At 39.0% G+C, this 23795-nt stretch overlaps 6 protein-coding genes, 1 long non-coding RNA gene, 1 other non-coding gene and 1 pseudogene across 8 annotated transcripts; 3 read left to right on the top strand and 6 right to left on the bottom strand.

Moving 5' to 3' along the window:
- Window positions 1-150: 150 nt before the first annotated feature.
- LOC111469864 (cyclin-U1-1-like) lies at window positions 151-1138 on the bottom strand. Its single transcript, XM_023115325.1, has 2 exons — window positions 651-1138; window positions 151-563 (listed from the first exon to the last, which is right to left on the bottom strand). The coding sequence occupies exons 1-2, from the start codon at window positions 1064-1066 to the stop codon at window positions 290-292; spliced, it is 690 nt and encodes a 229-aa protein (XP_022971093.1). The 5' UTR covers window positions 1067-1138; the 3' UTR covers window positions 151-289.
- Window positions 1139-3092: 1954 nt separating this feature from the next.
- Window positions 3093-6416, top strand: LOC111469877 (zinc finger protein CONSTANS-LIKE 12-like). The gene is made up of 5 exons (XM_023115341.1): window positions 3093-3652; window positions 3740-3973; window positions 4099-4451; window positions 4665-4851; window positions 6065-6416. The coding sequence occupies exons 1-4, from the start codon at window positions 3272-3274 to the stop codon at window positions 4795-4797; spliced, it is 1101 nt and encodes a 366-aa protein (XP_022971109.1). The 5' UTR covers window positions 3093-3271; the 3' UTR covers window positions 4798-4851; window positions 6065-6416.
- A 665-nt stretch (window positions 6417-7081) lies between these two features.
- LOC111469800 lies at window positions 7082-8875 on the bottom strand. Its single transcript, XM_023115230.1, has 2 exons — window positions 7498-8875; window positions 7082-7417 (listed from the first exon to the last, which is right to left on the bottom strand). The coding sequence occupies exons 1-2, from the start codon at window positions 8806-8808 to the stop codon at window positions 7307-7309; spliced, it is 1422 nt and encodes a 473-aa protein (XP_022970998.1). The 5' UTR covers window positions 8809-8875; the 3' UTR covers window positions 7082-7306.
- Window positions 8876-11128: 2253 nt separating this feature from the next.
- Window positions 11129-12419, top strand: LOC111469848 (blue copper protein-like). Its single transcript, XM_023115299.1, has 2 exons — window positions 11129-11364; window positions 11599-12419. The coding sequence occupies exons 1-2, from the start codon at window positions 11199-11201 to the stop codon at window positions 12273-12275; spliced, it is 843 nt and encodes a 280-aa protein (XP_022971067.1). The 5' UTR covers window positions 11129-11198; the 3' UTR covers window positions 12276-12419.
- A 5-nt stretch (window positions 12420-12424) lies between these two features.
- On the bottom strand, window positions 12425-15862 carry LOC111469861 (annotated as a pseudogene).
- Window positions 15863-17718: 1856 nt separating this feature from the next.
- TRNAA-AGC lies at window positions 17719-17791 on the bottom strand. Its single transcript has one exon. It is a non-coding gene; the product is annotated as a tRNA-Ala (tRNA).
- A 344-nt stretch (window positions 17792-18135) lies between these two features.
- Window positions 18136-19303, bottom strand: LOC111469913. The gene is made up of 3 exons (XR_002714930.1): window positions 19163-19303; window positions 18872-18949; window positions 18136-18722 (listed from the first exon to the last, which is right to left on the bottom strand). It is a non-coding gene; the product is annotated as an uncharacterized LOC111469913 (long non-coding RNA).
- On the top strand, window positions 18495-22228 carry LOC111469745 (formin-like protein 3). The gene is made up of 6 exons (XM_023115146.1): window positions 18495-18686; window positions 18999-19782; window positions 19859-20417; window positions 20511-20710; window positions 20803-21041; window positions 21127-22228. Exons 1-6 carry the CDS (start codon window positions 18513-18515, stop codon window positions 22054-22056), a joined length of 2886 nt encoding a protein of 961 aa, XP_022970914.1. The 5' UTR covers window positions 18495-18512; the 3' UTR covers window positions 22057-22228.
- Window positions 22229-22235: 7 nt separating this feature from the next.
- LOC111469886 lies at window positions 22236-23438 on the bottom strand. Its single transcript, XM_023115351.1, has 3 exons — window positions 23264-23438; window positions 22982-23187; window positions 22236-22497 (listed from the first exon to the last, which is right to left on the bottom strand). The coding sequence occupies exons 1-3, from the start codon at window positions 23357-23359 to the stop codon at window positions 22323-22325; spliced, it is 477 nt and encodes a 158-aa protein (XP_022971119.1). The 5' UTR covers window positions 23360-23438; the 3' UTR covers window positions 22236-22322.
- Between the last annotated feature and the right edge of the window lie 357 nt (window positions 23439-23795).

Raw genomic sequence — 23795 nt, forward strand, 5'->3', positions numbered from 1 at the left:
AAAATTTTCTAAATTTTGATAACGTGAAATTCTCTATTATTTAATTTTAAATATTAACATTGTATCTGTAATCCTATTTAGTTAATTAATTAAGTATATTTATCTCGACAAAATTGTTAGTATATTCTAATATTTATAATATGAGCTAGATTTTTCCTGATAATCTCATATTAATCCATACCGACAAAATTGTTATATACTAAAAATGTAATTTCTATCTCCAAACTCAGAGTGTTTAATTGAAAAAATATACATTACAACATAATGAAGTAGCTGAATTAGTGGATTGCTAAGGGGGCGAAGAGGAAGCCAGAGTGTCGTCCACTGAAATCTCGGACACATCGTCCAAGCTATTGGTAGCCATTAACGGTCTTTCAATCCTCTGCAACTCTCCATTACCATTCAACAACATCTCTTTCTCCAAGTGCAAGCAATAGGTTTCGAAAGCCCTAGAGCTAACCGTCACTCCAAAATCCAATAGAAAAAGCAGCTCTAACTCGAGCTTGTTCAACTCCACTTTATTCACCCCTCCCACCCTCGCGTAAAACGCATTATTGTAATGTCTGCACTCAAATATGGTATTTATGATAAACGGTAATGAAATGCTAAATATTCTTAATAAATTTAAAATTTGGAATTTAGAGACTCACACGTCGTCGAGGATCTTAGAGGCAACCATGATGCTCGTGACAAGGAGCCTATGAACGTTCAAGGAGATGACGAGCGAATTGGGATGTCGATGGATTAGCCTATCGATGTAAACAAATCCAACCACGAGACAAGAAGGGCTACAATTGGTGTATTTGTAGATTCTCTCTAAGTACTTCAATATGGAGATGGCAGGCGCTCTGACTCCATGGAAGGCGTTGAAGCTGTTCCCGATATGGCTAGTGCCGCAGCTGCTCGACTCCTCGATCTGGTGAGTGATGCCATCTGCGATGCGGTCATTACGGGCCACTAGCCGGTCCAGCACACAGGCTAATATGATGAGCACTCTTGGGGTTGGCTCGGCCACGTTGTCGCCCTCGGCAAGGCCGTTGGCTGGGAAGTCGTTGCCGGTTAGCATTTAGAAAGCCACCATATGATCCGGAAGTGGTGAATGGCTCAGAAGTAATGGAATGAGTGATGGGAGGTATTGGAATAATGTTATCGGGCAGGTTTTGACTGGTGACTGACACGTGTACGTACATGCTGGGCTGGCTGAGAAAGCAATAGGACATGGGTCCACCGGCCAAACTGTTTGAATGGGTAGATAAAGTGATATGGATTTTCTCCGAACATCATCAGCCATTCGTGGAGCTGGTGGCTGTGGCTTTCTTGTTTGTAATTGAAATTTGGCATCCCATTCCACTTTGGCACATTCGAATTTGGGTCCAAGTCTAATCTCACCATTTCGCCTCAGCACGGGACAAAGGTCGACTCGTTAGTTGACTTTTAAAAATAAGAAATAATGGATACGATAGCTTAAGAAAATATATTATACGTCATAATCTATATTATTAAAAGCCTTAAAATTTTTTATAACGTTTTTTTATAGCTATAATGAATGCGATAATATAGTATTTTATATTGTTTATAAAATATAAATGATGTGACCGAAGATGATGAGTTTAAATTTGTATATGACTGGATTACAAAATATTTAATATTTCTTTTTAAATTCGTTAATTGAGAAAATTAATATTTCACAATACAATCATATATTAGATATGTTAAATACGAAAAAATAAATAATATTTAATATATTAGATATATTAAATAAAAAATAAAAAATAAATTTAAATAAAAGAATTAATATGCATTCCAATCCGTTAAATATATAGGGATATTTTATAATATTTAAAAATAACTTAAATAATAATATATTAGATTTTCAAATATATTATTTTAACAAAATATTATGGTAATGTTACTTTAAATAATGCCATTGTTTTGAAGCAAAATTTTTTAGACTAAACTTCATACTAGAAATATTAGAAAGTTGCCTAAAATATTCAAAAAATAGACAGAAGATAGAATTTTTTTATTAATGATCTACTGAATTGACTATAGTAGATCACGGATCTAATCTATAGGCTGGGGAAGATCTGGAATAGTGAATTTACCAAATTTATTTTAATTTTTAATAAAATCAAATTAATAAAGCGTTTTGCAGAGGAATAATTCATTCAGGAGAGTGAACAAGATTGCAAAGCAACGGTGTAAACAAAACTATAAGCGACAATATCGTCAACCGTTAGAAACAAGCTTAATATGGCCAATTTAGATGTTCTACTTCAATCTATGACCTAACGTTTCATATATACATTTGCTTCCTTTTTTGTTCCATACAAATACTTTCATTAAATCACACAAAATTTTTAAAAGATCAAGTCCACTGCACTAACATATATTATTCTCTTTGACCCATATCACCTTCAGTCTAGTGATTCTAAAAACATGGGATCTCATAATCCACCTCTTGGGCAGAGCCCAGCGTCATCGCGGGCATACTGTCCAATATCTAGCTTCGATATCATTTGTAACAACTCAAGCCCACCGCTAGCAAATATTGTTCGTTTTTGCCTCTTACATATAGCCATTAGTCTCACGAATCAAAACGTGTCTACTGGAGAGAGATTTTCACACCCTTATAAACAATGCTTGATTCTCCTCTCCAGTTATTTTAAAATTGTGAGGCTGACAACAACGATACATAACGAGTCAAAACAAACAATATCTAGGTAAGCTTGAACGGTTACATAATTCATTTTTGGTTCGTTTTGATTGAAAATTATAATATTTTATAGATTATACATATTACATTTTCTTTTACTAAACCTTTATAATTATTTTTCTTGTAAAAAAAAAAAAGAAAAAAAAAAGAAAGAAAAAAAGAGCAAAGGCTCTTTAGGTATAGAGTAGTCATCCCAGAAATATGAATGAAGGCACTTTTTCTGTTGGAAGAATACAACAATAAAGCCGAATTCCCGCCACGAGCTTAAATTCGGTAAAGCCAAGGAATTAAAAATTAAAAAAAAAATTAAAAAAAATGAAAAATAATATAAAAAAAAATTATTATTCAATGATTCAAACGGAAGAGGAGTTAATTATGGAACCTCTCTGCGACTTCTGTGGAATGATGATAGCGGTTGTTTACTGTAAATCCGATTGTGCCCGTCTTTGTTTCACCTGCGATGGCTTCGTCCACTCCGCTAATTCTCTATCACGACGCCATATTCGCTCAGTGCTGTGAGATAAGTGCAACGCTCACCCCGCCATTGCCTGCTGTATGAATCATAAATGTCCGCTCTGTCAGGCCTATGGATGGAACTGCGACCTTTGTTCCTCCATGGGTCCCCCTATTCAGGATCTTCCTTCCTACTCTCCTTGCCCTTCCATCCCTGAGTTTTCACGAATTTGGTCTTCCGTTCTCGACGTCTCTTCCGATGCTCCTTCTCACTGGCCCACCCCCTCCTCCATCAATACCGATTCCATTTCTTTCTCCGATGTTGATTCTCCTCAATTGCTCCCTGCTAAGTTCAATGACTGCTCTAAGTTCGACCCCTGGATCGCTGCTCCTGCTTCTTCCTTTACTCTGAATCCTTCTTATCACTTGCCTTTGTCCAGACCTCAACCCTCATTTCTCTCCGATGACTCCAATCTTCCCAAGGTAGGGTTTCTTAATTTTGTTTTATCTCTTGCCGATCTGATTAGATCCAAATGTGCATATGGTTCTGCGATGTGTTTACTGTTGTAGGGTTGTTCCGATTTGAAGGATGTTGAAACTCATGAGAACAATGATATTTGCGAGGGTCTCAATCTTGGCGATGCTTCACTCAACTTGGAAACTGAGGAAGAGCTGTTTGGCTGTTCGCAAGGTACAATGAAATGCCATTTTGGAGCTGGAGAATTGGAATGTTTTCTAATGGGGAAAAATTTGTCTACTGAATCTAATGGCCCTGTTGAGAATACTGTTGAGAATCCTGTTGAGGTATGTATGTATGTATGTATGACTGTATGATATCAATGTTTGGCATATAATGTGGCTCCATCGCATCTAATAAAAACATTCAACTCTGCTCTTTTGGTTGTGCTGAGCATTTCGTTTTAATTTAGGATTCATTATCTGGGCAACAAGATTTTATGGGATTTCAATCATCTCAAGTCGGACTTTCCATGAACACGATTCAAAATGGGAATTCAACTTGCATGGTTATGAATCCTAGTTGCAATGGAAACCTCAACATTGGATTTCCTACTACTGCTCAGGTTCATTCAACCATATCACTTTCACTCTCAAATATAACTGGCGAAAGCAGTGGTACAGATTATCAAGACTGCGGTTTATCACCGGGGTTTTTGGGAGAAACGTCATGGGACCCTAGCATGGAAGCTATTGTTCCACAAGTAAAGGATCGGAACAGGGATAAAGCCAAGATGAGATACAATGAAAAGAAGAAAACAAGAACGTAGGTATCTTCTTTTTTAATTTTCTCCTTTTTTTTTGGCATGAATTAGCCTTGCTCGTCTAATTACCATCGTTTTCATTCATCTCTTTAGATAGCATGTTTAGAAGGGTATCTTCATGCATCATCGTGGCTTCTTCCGTTGAGATAAAGATTCTGAATTGTGACAAAGAGAGGTACCTCTTTTGATGATCTTTGCACCTCCTTTATGTTCAGATTTGGAAAGCAAATACGATACGCATCTCGCAAAGCCAGAGCTGATACTAGAAAAAGGGTTAAAGGCCGATTCGTGAAAGCAGGGGAAGCCTATGACTACGATCCTCTCGTGACAAGAAACTTCGAGCCATGACCCATGAACCCATCTCAAGGTCTCATTCCCAAGACGGAAGGCATATAGAACAAGGTATGTTTTTTTGCTCAGTGCATCATGAAGTTCATGTCCTGGAATTTGAATCTCAATGGGTCTCGAACATTTCTGTAGAGGTAAGATCTGTCCATTTGGTACAATCGTAAAAGCAATTACCACAGTCCCACCTATACATTGAAGATCACCTTCACTAGAACACTAATTAAGAGGAAGATCATGAATTTATATAAGTAAAGAACATTATCTTCATGAATTTATATAAGTAAAGAACATTATCTTCGTTAGTAAGAGTCATATGAGAGCTCTTATGCTCAAAGTGGAGTACGAGTCATATGAGAGCTCTTATGCTCAAAGTGGAGTACGAGTCATATGAGAGCTCTTATGCTCAAAGTGGAGTACGAGTCATATGAGAGCTCTTATGCTCAAAGTGGAGTACGAGTCATATGAGAGCTCTTATGCTCAAAGTGGAGTACGAGTCATATGAGAGCTCTTATGCTCAAAGTGGAGTACGAGTCATATGAGAGCTCTTATGCTCAAAGTGGAGTACGAGTCATATGAGAGCTCTTATGCTCAAAGTGGAGTACGAGTCATATGAGAGCTTATACTCAGTGGAGTACGAGTCATATGAGAGCTTATACTCAGTGGAGTACGAGTCATATGAGAGCTTATACTCAGTGGAGTACGAGTCATATGAGAGCTTATACTCAGTGGAGTACGAGTCATATGAGAGCTTATACTCATTGGAGTACGAGTCATATGAGAACTTATACTCATTGGAGTACGAGTCATATGAGAACTTATACTCATTGGAGTACGAGTCATATGAGAACTTATACTCAATGGAGTACGAGTCATATGAGAACTTATACTCAATGGAGTACGAGTCATATGAGAACTTATACTCAGTGGAGTACGAGTCATATGAGAACTTATACTCAGTGGAGTATAAGTAAGGAACATTATCTTCATGAATTTATATAAGTAAAAAACATTATCTTCGTTGTTACGAGTCATATGAGAGCTTATATTCAAAGTGGACGATATCTTACCATTCTCGTGGAGTACGAATCATATGAGAGCCTATGCTCAAAGTAGACGATATCTTACCATTCTCGCAATTCTTCCTTCTCTCCATTTTAGAGGTAAATTAATGAATAGAAAGTAATTAAAACGAGTGGCTGATCATGCCATATAGCATATTTGAATATGAGTGATTTAACAACCATTAACGATGTGTTATGGCTGATAGGTTGTAAATAAAGATGTAGCTATAGCCAGTACAAGCTCCGTAAGCGGCAGACTGTCAGCAATCACTGTCCATAACAGAGGAGTGGTTCTAAATTGCCCGGAAGAGGTTGGGTTATTTTTGTGCTCAAATTGGTTGGTTCTTCGTTTGTTTAACAAGATTTTTGTGTTTCTCTTGATTTGTACAGTAGCAATGGTGAAATATATCCAGTTAGTAAGAGAAAACAGGTGATGAAGACCTTCGTGGGACAACCTTAGTCCATGTGTTTTAGCCTCTTTACTTTCCACCCACGAAATCATTGCTTATTAGGCAGAGCTACAATTTTTTTTTTTTTTTTTTTTTTTTTTTTTTTTTTTTTTTTTTTTTTTTTTTTTTTTTTTTTTTTTTTTTTTTTTTTTTTTTTTTGTGTGTGTGTGTGTGTGTTTTTTATCCCACGTAATCTGTTTTGGCAGAGTTAATAGTGTTTCTGAGAGTGTAATAGCACCAATTTTGCAGCATAATAATACAATTTTCAGTCTCCTTCTATTCACAAAACAAACACCCAAACAGATTCTTGCCAGACATTCTTAAAATGATTGAAACTAATAAGAATTTGAGAACAGAATCTTTATATCAGAAACATCCCAGAAATCTAAAATGATAAAAGATCCTACTGCAAACAAGATTATTTCCTTAAATAGATCCTATTCTAAAGGACAAAATCTATTGCTGAACTTATCAAATATTTAAGTTAGAAATTTGTTTGAAATTCAAATTTTTAGAAGCCATCTATGGGTTGTGTTGTGAAGTTAGGTCATTTAGATCACCATTTTCGAAAATAAAGATTTGAGATGGATTATGAACTCTATTCAAGTCATTTAGATCACCAAATTTTATCAATTCAAAATTTCAAGTTTATCTTAAAAAAAATTTTATCTATCACAAAATAATCAAAGGTGAAATGCTATGCAGCTCCTCAAGCTAGTTTAGATTGAGATGGAGTTTTAATGTCAGATGGGTCCAACCGAGTATGCTTGACCCCATGATGGAGGGTGAGATTAACATTAGTTAGAGAGAGAACAAAATATTCATGAGTGTGGAAACCGACTAAAACTAACACATAAAAAAAAAAAAATTACATTTTTTCTGTTCTTTCTAATAAAATCTCATAATTTTACATTTTACCTTTCACCATGGATTGAAAACCCAAAAAATACTCAGAATCTCCGGCAAATCACAAGCTTTGGCCAGTTCTATTTCTTACTGTTAATGCAAGTGAATTAACTCTTCTTCCTTGCAGTCTCTAATGGCGATATCCAATCCTTCACCGCCATTGGAAGGCAATACATCACAGCACTGTCTTCTCGGAGCCTGCAACTGCATATTCATCATCATCAACATCAGTTTCATACCAAAATCACTACTCAAAATCTTGCATCTCTGAGAATTTCTCCTACCTGTTTGTAATCAAGGTCGAGTTTACGAGACAATACTCTGACTTCCTCCAATCTTCTAGCCGAGTCAGGACCATAAGAGCAATTAACAAAAGCTTTCTTGTAATTGCTCTCAATTAATCCATTCCAATTAGAAGAAGCACGATCAAAATAGAAAACAATCGGCCGGCGACATGGGTCTTCATGAATTTCTCTCGTGTTCATTGCAAAAGAACCAGGCTCAACCTTCAATTCCCTTTTCCATGGCATGAATGTTCGTTGAACGCTAATGACATCCGGCAAGAACACATGGCGTTCGTGTATTTGAACGGCGTAACCCCACGACACTGAAATAGTCCATGAGAACCACCGATCGTAGCACACACTCTGTTGCACAATCCTCTGTGAATCGACCTCGACGGCTTCGAAAAGATGTTGGAGTGATTCCTTGATCGTAATATTGGGGAAAATTGGCTCGATGTGATCTAAATTATGCAATGAAACTAATGGGGTTAATGGGTGTGAAGCCAAAAGCCCAAAAATGTTGCCTTTTAAATCGACCTGATGGAAGCCCTGTTCGTGGGTCAATTTCACTCCGAGCTCTGTCAAACAAGATTGGATTCTCGAATCGCTTCCATAGAGATGTGGGTACCGTTCAATACACGAATCGAAGACTTTTCGAAGAATTTTAGCTAAAGATTGGCTAATGGCGAATCCAGCTCCGCCGAATCCCATTTCGTAACCGAATACTCTGTTTTGGTCGGAAGTTTCAGAGTTGCTTCCGATATAGTACCAGAGCTCGTCGTCGTATTTGGACAGAGTCTTCACCAAATTTTCCGGGAAGAAAAGCGTGTCGTCGTCGCCGAAGACGTACCACCGAACATTGGAATGTCCGACAGCTATCGTTTCCAGCACCACTCGTGCGATCCTTATCGCGGATCGGTAGCCGCCTCTGTAAGTATAACGGAACCGGGAAGTGTCGCCGGAGACGTAGACGGCGGGGAGCGAAGAAGCGTCGTGGTTCTGGGGATTTTCGTGTTCCGGAAGCTCGTCGAGGAAAACACAGCCTCGCATTAATCTGGGCTTCCACCAAATCTTGAGATAATCCTTTCGTTGGGGCCATGAATTCTTGTCGGCGGCGATTCCGAAGACGATTTGATGGAGGGAGAGAGGGGAGGGAGGATGAGTAGAAGAAAGATTGGGCGGGGGAAAAGTTCGCAGCAGGAAAACAGAGGCTAAGAAATAGGCAGTGCATAAAGAGGAGGAGATTAAGAAGAAGAGTGTTATGAGTTTAGAAGAGGGTTGGGGCTTAGTGGGTGAATGAAGAATCGCCATTGTTGTGATGGGAAGAAACAGATGTTTTGAGAGATATAGCGGTTGAAAGTGAAAGTGAAGGGCGAAATCTACGGCAAAAGCTAAGTCACGTTGGAAGTTTAGTGTTATTTACTTAACTTTCTATGATGGTAAACTCGTTCGCGGGCTTAGACAGTTACAAATAGTATTAGAGTTAGACACGAGACAACGGGCTAACGAGTACGCTAGGGGTTTGAGTTGTTACAAATGGTATTAGAGTCAATATTGGACGGTGCGCCAGCAAGAACACTATGACTTGAGATGTTTGAAATGGTATTAAAGTCAAACACTAGACGATGTGCTATCGAGGACACTAGGGACTTGGATCGTTACAAATGGTATTAGAGTCAGACACTGAATGATGTGCTAGCGAGGATGCTGAGGACTTGGACTGTTAGAAATGGTATCAGACTTAGACACTAGACGGTATGCCAGTGAGAACGTTGGAGTTTGAGCTGATACAAATGGTAACTAAGCTAGAGATCGGAGAATGTGCTAGCGTGGACGCTGGGGCTTGGGCTATTACAAATGATATCAAAGTCAAACACCAGACGGTGTGCCAACAAGAACGTTGGAATTTTAAGCTGTTACAAATGGTATTAGAGTCAGACACGGGACAATATGCTAGCGAGGACGCTAGGGCTTAGGCTATTACAAATGGTATTAGAGGTAGACATCTACTAATGTGCTAGCAAGGATGCTGATACTCAAGGGGTGGATTATGAGATGTTTGGCTCTATAAGACTACCTTAAATAATATATAATTAAAAATTAAAATGTCTTTTTTACTCGGTGTTTTAACTATATCTTTTATTTATTACATATATTTTTTGGTTGTTACAATTAGAGGAAATATAGGTAGAAACCCATACTTTTTTATTTTATTTTATTTTATTTTATTTAAATATATTAAGATGGATTATTTATGGAGCAGTCGTAACGAAGAAGAAATTGAAATAAATAAATAAATAAATAAAAATGAAACAGAATTTTTGAAACGTAAAATTCAGTGGTTTTTCACGTGGAGTCTCCTTAATTACAGGCTCAGTCTTCCATCCAAATCCATGTGATTTTCTCTTTTTTAAACTACCAATTCCTTTTTTTTTTAAAAAAATAATTAATTAATTAATGTAAATAATTTAAGGACCATTTAATAATAATTATTTTTAATTATAATTATAATATTTTTCGAATATTATTTTCAACTCTTACCTGGAATGACACTTTTAATAATTATTAACTTGAAATATTAATTTTTTCAATTAATTCTATTATGATTGCTAACACCCTCTATTATTTAACAATTTTCATTAATTAATTATTTATTTATTTATTTTCTATTAAGTCGAAGGGATTTTTTTGTTGAAAATTGTTAAGAGGGAGTCACGCATTGGTTAATTAAGACGATTGTGAGCTTTGAAGTTATTAGAGTCATGCCTTTAACTTGTCTATGTTAATAGAATCCTGAAATATCATTGTCGGCTCGAGATATAAGAGTCAAGTTTTAATTAAGGAGAAGATGTTCAATGGGTGTATGGTGTATTTTGTTCGAGGAGAGGATTGTTGGGAAGATCATAGATACTATTGTGGAGTTCCATGATTTTTAACACTCTTTTCCATGCAAAGTTATAAGTAATTTTATTGGGTTTGAAAATTCACGTATTGCCCAAAAGAAAATCGGACACTTTGAAACTAGCCAATCCATAAACAACGAGTTTAAAGGAGCTAAAGAACTATCCTGCTTATTTCACTCCTCCCACACGATTCACCATGACTTCGCCCACAATAAAACGCCTTGCGCTCGGCACCACCGGCATCTCCAAAAAAGATTGCAAGTCATGTCTGATCTGACTCGTCCTAAATTGTTGCAGTCATATATGTTAAGAATCACGACTCTCCACGATGATATGATATTGTCCACTTTGAGCATAAGCTCTCATGACTTTGCTTTGATAACAGTTGGCTTCAGATTGTACCCGTTGACCTGGCCTCATTGATAATCAATTTCATAACGACATGGCCGCCACAACACCCAACTCAAATATCAATACTATGATATTCAAAAGTCTTCCCTTTTACCACTTCATTACGATCCAAATCAACTCCCCATATTAAAAAAAACTCAATATACTTGAATAACTCATCTGGGTTCTGCGAGGTTTCGCCCAAAACCAAATTTTCAATACTTTAACAATGACTTCAACAATATTTAATATCTTGTTGGACTAATCATTATTAGCACGTCTTTTCCCACTTGAAATATTGATTTGAAAACGTTATATAAATACATAAACAGAGATAAAAGCCAGTTCAAGTTCGTCTCTTTGGGTTTGACTTTCTTGCAAGAACAGATCCGCCATCTCTGCTTGAAGATGGCAGCTTCAAGAACGTTAATGGCGTTGGCAATTGTAGCTACATTGGTGGTTGAATTAGCTATGGCAGCAAATTATACAGTCGGAGATTCAGATGGCTGGGAAATAGGCTCCGACGTGCAGTCGTGGGCTGCATCCAAAAACTTCACTGTCGGAGATGTTATCAGTTAGTACTCTGTATATCTTCTTATTATTGTAACCGTCTAAGCTCACTGTTAGTAAATATAGTCTGTTTTGGCAGTCTATTAGTATCACACCTCTCTTTGCTTTTTAAAATTATGAGATTGATGATGATACGTAATCAATTTAAACGAACAATATTTGCTAGCGGTGGGTTTGGGCCATTAGATTTTTTTTGCTGAATTCTGGTGTGAGTAGTTTGTGGTTGAATCATTGACAGGTTTTGTGTATTCGGGTAACCATGATGTGGCTGAAGTGAAAGAGGTGGATTTCGGGTCCTGTTCAGGTAGCAACCCCATTGAGAAGCACACCGGCGGCAACACAGCCATCACGCTTTCGACTGCAGGCAAAAGATTCTTCATTTGTGGGGTGCCTGGCCACTGCACTGCCGGAATGAAGGTTCAAATTGACACCCTTGCAGCTTCGTCACCACCGCAAGTCTCTCCATCTTCACCGCCACCTGCCTCACCACCGCAAGTCTCTCCATCTTCACCGCCACCTGCCTCACCACCGCCTTCCTCCACGGATGCACCTCCAATCCCACCACCGCCTTCCTCCACGGATGCACCTCCAATCCCACCACCGATAGTCGCTCCATCTTCACCGCCGCCTGCTTCTCCTCCAAAATCTGCAACGAAGCCACCCACAAAGTCTCCTCTGGCTCCATCACCTGGTTCTAACGCAAGCCCGCCAGCGCCGCCCTTTAAACCAACTCCACCATCATCAGCTCCGACACCGGAGCCTCCAATCCCTCCATTTCCATTTGATCAGCCATTGATTCCCTCAGCAGCCCCCACAACTCCACCTCCGCCTCCTTCATCAGCTTACAAATGCAGCTTAATGGTTCATTTCTCTGTTGGATTGAGCTTTGTTGCCATAATTCTTTTGGCCCTCTGAAAATTTTCCATTTTCCGCATACATTTTCCTGTTATCCTACAATATTTTGTTCCAATGCTTTTACTGTACAGGGTTCTTATGAATAAAAGGCCCTTTACCAGCTATCCATTTCAAAATATCTTATAGACATTTCAAATTCTGCTCTCAAATTCAGCAACATACTTAATTTTATTCTATATATAGAGTTAGCAACAATATCTGCTAATTTTGAAACAAAGTTTTTACACCATCAGAAGCTTCTTCAACAGTTTAAAACCGCACACATGGTTGAAAAGAAACACAAACATATAAGGAAATTGTTAATAAGAACAGCACAGATAAACGAACCAAATCATTTGTGCTCACTTTTAAGCAACAGGTGGGCGGAGCACATGATCCTGAGATATGTCGACGGCTGCAGGTGGCAAGAACTGCCACATGGCGATGCCAGGATAACCAATGAAAGGCATCAGCTTGTTACCAGCAGCTTGGCCTTGTGCTGTAAATGCAGGTGACAGTGTAGGAGGAGGACGGTGGATGTCAGCTGCTCGAGTATTTACCCCTTTGATTTGCAGTTCCAACTTTTCTTTCTCTGCTCTCAACCTTTGCTTCTCATCACGAAGTTCATTTTTCTCAACCTGCATCCATACTGAGCTTAGAGATCAAGGGATAAGTAAATTCCACTTTGCGTGTGTATCGGATTTAAGTAAACAATTCAACATTGCAGTTAGTATTGCTCAAATGCACATGAAAGATTAGATTATTGCAAGAGAAGATCAGATCAAACAAGTTCATATTCAAGGTGGAAACAAGCTCAGGCGTGTTGAGAATTGTTGGGAGGGAGTCCCACATTCGCTAATTTAGGGAATGATGAGGCCTTTTGGGGAAGCCCAAAGCAAAGTCACGAGAGTTTATGCTCAAAGTAGACAATATCATACCATTGTAGAAAATCGTAATTTCTAAAAGGGAGGTCATTAAGTGATCATCTCACCTTTAATTCTTTGATTTTTGCCTTCAAATCCTCCTTAGATTGTTTCAGCTTCTGGGTTTCACTTTGTAAATCCGTCACCATCCTGATGGCATCGCTCAAGATTGCAACCTTGTCTGTTTTGGGTGGTTTTCCAGGTTCAAGGACAGCAGCCAATTCCAAGAAACTTGGAATCATAGTAAACGGTGAATTAGTAGGAAAAGAAAGAGGAATAAAGTAATAGTTGATCAAATATGATACCTTTCATTCAGCTTATCTCTTCTCAATTTCTCTCTGCAAGCTTTGGAGGAAGATGCAGCAGCACCTGTTTCAGTCTTTGGCCTATATAACATTTGAGAATATAATAATTGATTCATTCTTTTTAGCTCAATAACTTAAGCTCTTCAGTCTAGTGTTTATTCAATAGAATGTAACTAAATCAGGGAATAAACCTAATAACAGGGGAGTCTGGACCCTGTTCTTTTTGTCAAACTGCCACTAACATTGGATGCAAAAGTTACATACTAGGTTAACTGACTAAATGCAAGTTCTTATAATAAAATTGGTAAAAACAAACTTCGATAGGTCCTCTTTGGGCTTTTTCTTCCGAACTTTCTCTCAAGGTTTTTAAATTGCATCTGTTAGAGAGAGGTTTCCATATTTTTATAAAGAATGTTTTGTTCCCCTCTCCAACCAACGTGGGATCTCACAGAACTACTACCCCCACGCCCCAGTATTCTTTCATCTTCTATCTTCTGTGTATTAGAGTTATTTGAAAAGTTTTTATCAAGATATGACGACTATTTAGAGTGTGGAAATCTCTCCCTATAAACATGTTTTAAAACAATAAGGCGGACGGCTATACGTAATGGGCCAAACCGTGAAGGCAGACTGTCCATGGTCATTTCTTCTAGTTTGAGTTCGAAGGGATTGGCAACGAGATGATGAAAATAGATTCTATTATAACATTTATGCTCAAGCTGAACTCCTAAAAGTCAATGCTTTCATTTATGCTCAAGATGAAGAATCAGTAGCCCAGTTGACATTGCAGCTCGCAAATAGTTAATAGAAATCTACTTCACCAAATTTAGCTACCCCAAATAGATTCTTATCTGTTTTAAATCTTCAGTAGTTCTGATAGAAACTTACCGTTTTCAACCCACTTCCTGTAAGCCGTCCAGATCTCCATACGAGCAGTCTACCTCCAAGCTGAAAAAAGTGAATATCCAATGAATAAAAACGCAAATAATAAACTTATTTCATGCATTCTCCTCCAACAAGGTAGCAACTCAACAGATCCAGCCCGTCTTGTCAAGAAAACCCACATAAAAAGAATAAATTGTTTGAAGGTTTATCCTTTTACTAGGGAGTAAAGCGGTAAGAGCAAATATTGTCCGTTATGGCCTGTTACGTATCGCCGTCAGGCTCACGGTTTTAAAACGCGTTAGCTAGGGAGAGGTTTCCACATCCTTATAAAGAATGTTTTGTTCCCCTCTCCAACCGATGTGGGATCTTACAATCCACCTGCATTCAAGGCCCAGCATCCTCGCCAGCACTCGTTTCCCTCTCCAACTGATGGTTTACGAAACAAACGGATGAAGTTAGGCTACTCTACACACTTGAGTCAGCGTTAGCTGGCAACTAATGAAAACAAGAGCTCTGAAATAATAATCCTCCCACCGGATCATCAATTTTTTAATCTTGATCCAAAACAGCATGAATCACCCCATCTAAGAGGCTCAGTAGCCATTTGATACCTTTGACTGAGCTCTCATTGACGTCATATCCCCAAAATCAAACTTAAGAACAATAACATGATCCATAAAGAAACAAATTAAATCATTTCCCAAGCCAACTGAATCAGTATAACCTCTAGTGAATAGTTTATCCAATATCCAAGTTAAAAATAGAACATGAGAGAGAGAGAGAAAGAGACTAGTAGATCCAACGAGTTCATCAACTAATGTTCAAGTGGGGTTATGGGGAATTGGAATGCTTTGTATCTGCATCAGAAAACAGAACTAATTGATTATAAACTTGGTTGCTAAAAGATTCTCCAGTTAATCACATGCTATAGCATAGTACTGAAGGCCAAACCAAAATTTAATTTGGTTTCCAAAGACCCAACACTGCACACAGTCCCAAAAGGCACAAACCGAGTTGCTCTGTCCCTAAAATGGCATGGCATGGCATTTAAGCAAACAGTTAAGATGCGCAGACGTGTAGAACAGTTGCAACAATCTTATCACAATTCCTTGCAGAAAACAAAAGCAATGAAGGGGGAAAGGAAAACCATAGATTAAAGCTGATGGGATGTTCGGCTTTTGATGAACATAATAACCACAAACAGAGTAATAGAAACAAAGAGTACATAAATTTACCCACCTGTCTTTAGATGAAAAGTTGATGGAGGGATTGGACCAGCTGAAACCAACCGACTGTGGAGGGGAGAAGTTTCCGGCGACGGCGAGATCATCCATTGTAGAGTAATCGAAGAGCCAATTCCAGTTTCCTGCAGAGTAGTCCATCGGTCGTTTTCGAGAGGTTGAAGAAGCTGCATGAACTAAAAAGGCACAGCCACCATTGATGGAGAATAGAAAGAGGAGACACTATGTGGGATCGATCAAAAAGCTCCAATGGGACCAGAGTGGGGGCCATTGCGCTGATTAGAAAATAAAAATTCTAGGTTCCCTGTTAAACAATTCGGGGCTAGGTCATTTCCACCCAATATAATAACCATAACCGATTAATTTATCAAAACAAGAGTGTGATTGGAGTTCATTGATCATTAATCGTTCATCATTGACCTAAGTTTATAGCATTATAAAAGAAATCTGCGAAGAATTGTTCGCCAATTTCGCATTCCATTATAATCGATCATACCATTTTTCAAATTTGAAACCCCTTTTCGAAACACCCATTAAATATATATATTTTTGGAGATTTTTTTTGTTCTTATCACTCGAAAAGCTTGAAATTTATTTACTTGAATAAGAAAAAAAGTGTTTTGAGATAAGATTCTATTTGATTCTAATCATGATAAAGTTAAACATGAGGTCCAAATTGAGAGACCTAAAAAAAATACATACAATATTCTTAAGAGGGCATTTTGGTAATCTAAGTACTGCGTTTATGTTTTGTCTTATTGTCTACGATTATTTTATTTTATCCATTAAAGATAGAGAAAAGTGAGGCTCCCTACCAAGGACGAGTAACAATAGTTAGAAATGTAACGCCTCATGCCCAGAATTTGTATTCAACGACTGAACATGACCACGTTATCTATTTGTTTTGGAGTCAAGTCTAAACATGATCACGTTTCTAAAAGATTTCTAAGAGGTCACTTGATAAAAAAATTGTTTCGAGACAAATATGCTTAATTTTGAAATTTTTATCATCGAGTTACAAAGAAGGATGAAATTAATTATTTCAAGTCTTTATAAATCACATCAAGTGTTCAAGATCACTCTTATTTAGATGTGGTTTTGGTTTATTTGTCCTGTATTTACTCGAGCATTACATGTCTACCAGTTTCTACCTTGGTTCATGTGAGATCCCACATTGGTAGGAGAGGCGAACGAATCGTTATTTACTCCATGAGGGGTGGATCGTGCAATTCCACATTGGTTATTGAGGAGAACGAAACACTCCTTATAAGGGTGTAGAAACTTCTTAGTAGACACGTTTTTAAAACTGTGAGACTGACGATGATAGACAACGAGTCAAAGTGGATAATATCTGCTCGCAGTGGGTTTGGGCTATTACAAATGGTACCCGACACTGAGCGATGTGCCAGGAAGGACGCTAGCCTCCAAGAGGAGTTAGATTGTGAGATCTCATATTGGTTGGAGAGGAGAATGAAGCATTGGTTACTCCAAAGGGGTGGACTGTGAGATCTCAGAGTCGATCCTTGAACCACATTCTATTTATAGATGTCTTGCTCTAATACCAATAGGAGAAAGTTTACAACCAAACTATAGTGGAAGGTAGTGAACATGTGAAACTCGAGTAAAAAGGAGGAACGAACATAGATTGTTACTACCTAGTTACTTCTTTATCGATGGTTGAATTTGAGCAACTGGGCCGCCGGAAAGTTTTAAAAAACAAAGGCTCAAAATAACGGTATTGCTTCAGCCCAGTCAAATTTGAGAAACTGGGCCGCCAGAAAGTTTTAAAAAAAGAAAGGCCCAAGATAACGGCGTTGCTTCAGCCCAGTCAAATATGAGTAACTGGGCCGCCGGAAAGTTCTAAAAAACAAAGGCCCAAGATAATGGCATTGCTCCAGCCCAGTCAAATTTGAGAAACTGGGCCGCCAGAAAGATTTAAAAAAGAAAGGCCCAAGATAACGACGTTGCTTCAGCCCAGTCAAATACGAGAAACTGGGCCGCCGGAAAGTTTTAAAAAAGTAAGGCCCAAGATAAAACGTTGCTTCAGCCCAGTCAAATATGAGCAACTGGGCCACCGGAAAGTTTTAAAAAAGAAAAATAACAATTTATATGGAGATGCGGGGTATCGATCCCCGTACCTCTCGCATGCTAAGCGAGCGCTCTACCATCTGAGCTACATCCCCGATATGTGATAAGGCACAATTAGTATTTATATTAAGTTGAGATCGGTCAGGTTCGCCAATAAGCTCGAGGCTTTAGTCATAACTCAGATCCAAGCTGGGTCTAAAGTCAAAAATTGATGAGCCCAACTCATGGATCATAAGATTTGACGAGGATGACCCTTTTTGGAATGTTGATTTGACTAACTGTAGTTAGTTACAGAGTGGCAGGCGATTAAAATTAATTAATCCAACCTTGTCCAGCCCTGTCTCTAATTAATTACGGACATTTTATTTTCACTGCCACGACAGCCACTCATATTTAATTAGCAATTCCATTGGGTTGAAAAGAAAAAGAAAAAGAAAAAGAAAAAGAAAAAAAGTTAAATAAAAGAAAAAGAAAACGTCTGTGTTTAGCGCAACATTTTTTTCCCTCCCTTTCGGATATCAAGAAAAGATATCTTGGAAATACAACGGGGGGAAAAGAATTCCACTTTTTTGATTTCGAAGGCAAAACCCAGGGGAAATTCTGCTGAGGAGGAACAAAAATATCATCCGCCGGCCAGGGGATTCAACCTCTGAAACCTCGTAATTTCGTCGATTTCACAACAGTTGTGTGCATGAGATTGAAGTAATTCCATCGTAGTGGACGATTGATTCGCACGTTTCAATTCGAACGAATGGGTTTTGAGATAAAGAAATTCCTTCGAGTTCGATGAAATGAAAAGAGAAAATTACGTATGGAATGAGGGTTCACACAGAAATGGAATTGAGAAGACCTGGTTATGTGGTTGTATTTGTGATCCTCCTCAGCGCATTGGCAATTTCCAGTTCAGAGGCCAGAACGAAGACCGTCGAAATGGTTCTCACCACTGCCGGCGATTGCCATTTCGCCTCCTCGGAATTCGAACCATATATGGTAATGCATCTTTTTTCTACAATTTTCAACAGTTTTCTGCATATATATATATATACATATATATTGAATGTGCAGACAATCTAGAACATTAGAATTCAAACATAGATAATGACATAAAATTGAATATAGCGTAGAATGGGAGGATGCAATAGTTTTTCTGAATTGCAGGGAATGGTGATTCGTACCTTTTTTGGTTGTTAGCTTTCATTTCCATGGGGGAGATGTTTTTGATTGTTTGAATGCATATATCAGCTTCTCGCCATCTGCAAAAACATAACTAAATTCTGTAAAATAATGTTGGGGTAATAACAGGAAGAAAATCAGGCGTGCATGAAAGAATTGGGAGAGAGGGAATATGAATATGAAGATGAAGAATTGGTTGCTTGCATCCAGAAAGGGAACATGGATGAAGCTATAAGAATTCTGGATCCTGAGATGAAACATGAATTGTTGAATTGTTTAAGAAGGAGAAGTACGTTTTCTCGTGGATCTGAAGAAGCACGTCCTAACTTAATTGATGGGTTTAGAAGGTCAACTGAGTTCATCTCCGGAGGCTCCAATATTCACATCAGACGTACAATTCTATCATCCCAAGATTCACCACCATCAGGCCCTGCTGCAGCTCCATCCCCTTCATCAGAATCACCAAACAATTCTCCATCATCATCTCCCAGTAATGCTCCAATGTCATCCCCTACTCATGTCCAACCCAAGTCTCCATTGCCAAAATCGAAATCGAAATCGAAATCGAAATCGAAATCAAAACAGAAACCGAAAGAAGACGACACCGACACCGACTCCGACACCGACACTGGTAATTCGGATTCTACGGATTCAACAGATTCACCTTCAGCTTCTGCAGGTCGCTCACCAAGTCTTCCACGTGGTTCTCCCAAGCGTCGCCCTCCAAATACGGAGGAGGAAGAAAACCTGATGATTATAATTGCTGGCATTGTAGCAACTGGTGTGGCAGTTGTTTTTACTGTTGCCCTGCTTTTGTTCTGCAGTTGTAGGGATGAGGAAAGTGAGCCTGATCCAAAGTTTAGGCAAAGGGGTGAGAAGCCTCTTCTTGTATCTATGGGCGAAGTATCAGCAGGTACTATCTTTTGGTTATGTTCTATCATTTGTGCACTCGTGATTTTCATATGAACTTTGTAATTTGTATACTTTAGGTTCTTCACTGAAGTCTTACAGCCATGGAAATTCAGCTACAAAACAGTTCGGTGCTGATAATGCAACGAAACCACCCTCTTTTGCTGGCAACTTGTCGGTGAATCCTGAAAATGTTACCTCAATGGCTGAGGCTCCAAGATTTGACGGTAAACCATCGGCAATGCCGCCTCTAAAACCCCCTCCTGGAAGATCAGAACCTCCGCCCCCTCCTCCACCAGCACCAGAACCAGAACCAGAACCAGCACCAGCACCAAAACCAGCACCAGCACAAGCGGCGGCGGCACCGGCAGCACCTCCACCGCCACCAGCAACTGCTCCTAGAGCTCCACCTCCTCCTCCCATGAAAGGTGCTCGACCCCCACCTGCCCCACCGGCGGGAATCCCTGGTAAATCTCAAGCAGTGCCTTTGGGGCCAAATCAGCGTGGAACCAGTGGCTCAAATACGGATTCGGATCCAGGAAGCCACAAGACCAAGTTAAAGCCATTCTTCTGGGATAAGGTTCTTGCCAATCCTGGTCAATCCATGGTCTGGCACGAGATTAGTGATGGATCTTTCCAGTAAGCCAACTTAAAACTCTTGAATCTCATTACTAATTCTTATACAAAGGGATTCGATGTGTATTACCAGTTTAATCATTATAATATTGGCAGATTCAACGAGGAGATGATGGAGTCTCTGTTTGGGTACAATCCTGCAGAAAATAACAAAGGCAACCGCAAGAAAGATTTAGCTTCAGATTCTTCCAATCAGTACATTCAAATCATCGACGCTAGGAAAGCTCAAAACCTTTCAATTCTCCTACGTGCATTGAATGTAACAACAGCAGAAGTTGTGGATTGCATTCAAGAAGGCACGCTCTCTGTTCTTTTTCTCTCCTTATAACTCGTTTCAATGTCATGCTTGAGATTCGATAAGAGGATAAATCAACAAATTATGTACCAGGAAATCCGGATCTTCCCGCAGAGCTTGTGCAGACATTGTTGAAGATGGCGCCAACAACAGAAGAGGAACTGAAACTGAGATTATTCTCAGGCGACCTTTCTCAGATCGGTCCGGCAGAACGGTTCCTCAAAGTGCTGGTGGAAACTCCTTTCGCTTTCAAACGATTAGAGTGTCTTCTCTTCATGATTTCAATGTCGGAAGACGTCGCTACCGTTAAAGAGTCATTCACAACTCTAGAGGTGACGATTCCAAAATTCAGAAAAAAAATTCCATCAGTTCATAAACACACAGCATTTAGTTTACAAGCTACTTGTTAAATGTTAGGTTGCTTGCAACAAACTCAAGAACAGCAGGCTATTTCTCAAGCTATTAGAAGCAGTTCTCAAAACTGGAAATCGAATGAACGACGGAACGTACCGTGGCGGTGCTCAGGCGTTTAAGCTCGACACGCTCTTGAAACTGGCGGATGTTAAAGGAACCGACGGCAAGACTACTTTCTTACATTTCGTCGTAACGGAGATTATTCGTTCGGAGGGCGTGAGAGCAGCCCGCTCTTGCAGAGAAAGCCAGAGTTTGTCCAGCATAGCCTCCGCCGATATTGTTTTGGATGACTTCACTGACGATTCGGCGGAAAATTATCGAAAATTAGGTCTTCAGGTCGTTTCTAGTTTGAGCACGGAGCTCGTGGACGTTAAAAGAGCGGCAGCCATAGATGCGGATGGGTTAACCAAGATGATAGCGAAACTCGGCCAGTCTCTGATGAAATCCAAAGCATTTATAAATGCCGAAATGAAGAATTTAGACGAAGACAGCAAATTCCGCCAATCGATATTGAAATTTTTGAAAGACGCAGAAACGGATATTACGTGGATTGCAGGGGAAGAAAAGAACATAATGGCGCTGGTGAAGAGCACGGCAGATTACTTCCATGGAAGTTCCGGAAAGGACGAAGGATTGCGATTGTTTACGGTCGTACGCGATTTCCTGATTATGCTAGACAAGACGTGTAAACAGGTTAAAGATGCAGCTGCAGCTGAAGCTGCAGCAGCGGCGGCAGCGGCAGTGGCAGCAGCGGCAACAAACCATGGGAAGAATTCCAAGAAAGAAACTCCGAAATTGTCGGCTACTTCTAATCAGAGATCAGAGCTACGGCAACGGCTATTCCCGGCGATTGTAGAACGATGGAAGGGCGAGGATTCAAGTTCTTCGGACGAGGAGGACGGCGACGGCGAGAGCTCATCTTCATCATCCTAGATTCCACTGACTGTATTTTAATTCTACGAATCGGAATCCCTTTTTGTGTGAATGGAAGAAAAATCTTCTCCAAAACATTCTGCAGTGTGACTTCTCAAGCAGATCATCTAACCGAACCTTCTTTGTCTTGACGATTTGTGACTTTATTTTATGACTGATTTATTTCATAGAACAATATCTTGAATTCAAAATTTTGGTTAAAACCCTTTACTTTTGTACTCATAAAATTAGTAGAATTCTTACAAGTTTGAATAAAAAACGAACATTTAATTAGCAACCGTGGAAGAAACATAATAAGCAACACAAAACAAGCCATGAACGAAACACAAAATCCCTCCCATAGACAGAAAGTGATGGTGCGTAAATCCACAAGAAGTTCTTGATTTACTGTTCGCCAATGCCCCAATCACCAGCAACGACATTCCCACTGCTAGAATTATCCTTCAAAACAAAAACAAAAACACAAATTTAGACTCTTAACCTGATTGCACGATATAACGAAAACTTTTTTATAAGGGTGTGAAAATTTCTCCCTACCAGACTTTTTTAAAACATTCATGAAAAGTATAAATAAGACCATATCTATTTATACCTAACTAGAGGATAATATTTGTTTACACTTTGGCAGACGTTTTAAAAACATTGATAGTCGAAAGAGGATAATACCGTTCTAAAACCCTTGAGGGAAAGTTAAAGGAGGACAATATCGTTTTAAAACCCTTAAAGGAAAGTCCAAAAAGTACTATATCGTTTTAAAATTCTTGAGTATAAATCTAAAGAGGACAATATTTACTAGTTGTGGGTTTGGGTTGAGGGAAAGCTCAAAGAAAAAATTTGAAGACACTATCCGCGAGCATTGAACTTAGACTAGGCTGTTACACTTAACCTAGCATCTCGTATATAAGCTTAATATGAACAAACTTACCAGGTGAAAACCAGGCATCCGATGGAGATCTGTTTGTTGGGGGGAGATTTCTCAAGCTCTTCCTTATAGCAAATGCAATTGAAACCCCCCAACAAATTAGCAATTATGTGGGCTAATCCCAGCAGCCCTGCTGCTCCTAGCCCCAATTTGAAAGCCTGCTCACTTGGGTCTCTGCACTCGAATATCCACAGACGCAAGTGCTTCACCTACTCAATAACCACATTACAGAGTTCAAATCATCACCATTCAACTCATGGTTATGCGTTGTTTTCAAATGAGTACCTTGTTTTGTGCAATATCAGCTTCGATGGCGAGCAAGCCAGCCACAATATCCATAGCTACAACCAGCAAACAAACCAACACGCCAACCAACTTCATGGCATCCTTTTCTTCTTTGTATCAAAGCAAAGGGTGTGGAACAAAAGGGTCTATTTATGGGCTTGAAAAGGCTTCTTTACACTACAAAGCTTGAATTTTGGTCTTTCTTTCGTGTTCCATCTTGGATTCCTTTCATAGGGGAGCAAGGAAAGTAGGGTATAAAAATTTAGAAAGCAGTGCAGATTAGATTATATGGCCCAGTTCATTCGGTGGCATGACCTTAATTCTTGGTTAAGTTTTTTGACTTTTAGTTACATACTCATAATGTTATTGCCGGTAAAAACACGAGAGCTTATACTCAAAGTAGACAATATCATATTATTGTAAAAGTTCGTGATTCTTAAAAATTACATGTTCAAATATTCGGTTGTTTTACTCGAGGTATAGAGCAATGCTTTGCTGGAAAATTTTGAGGCTTCTCACGTACAAAAGGGGA

The sequence above is a fragment of the Cucurbita maxima genome, unplaced genomic scaffold, assembly GCF_002738345.1.
Source record: "Cucurbita maxima cultivar Rimu unplaced genomic scaffold, Cmax_1.0 Cma_Scf00041, whole genome shotgun sequence".
NCBI classification, from domain to species: Eukaryota; Viridiplantae; Streptophyta; class Magnoliopsida; order Cucurbitales; family Cucurbitaceae; genus Cucurbita; species Cucurbita maxima.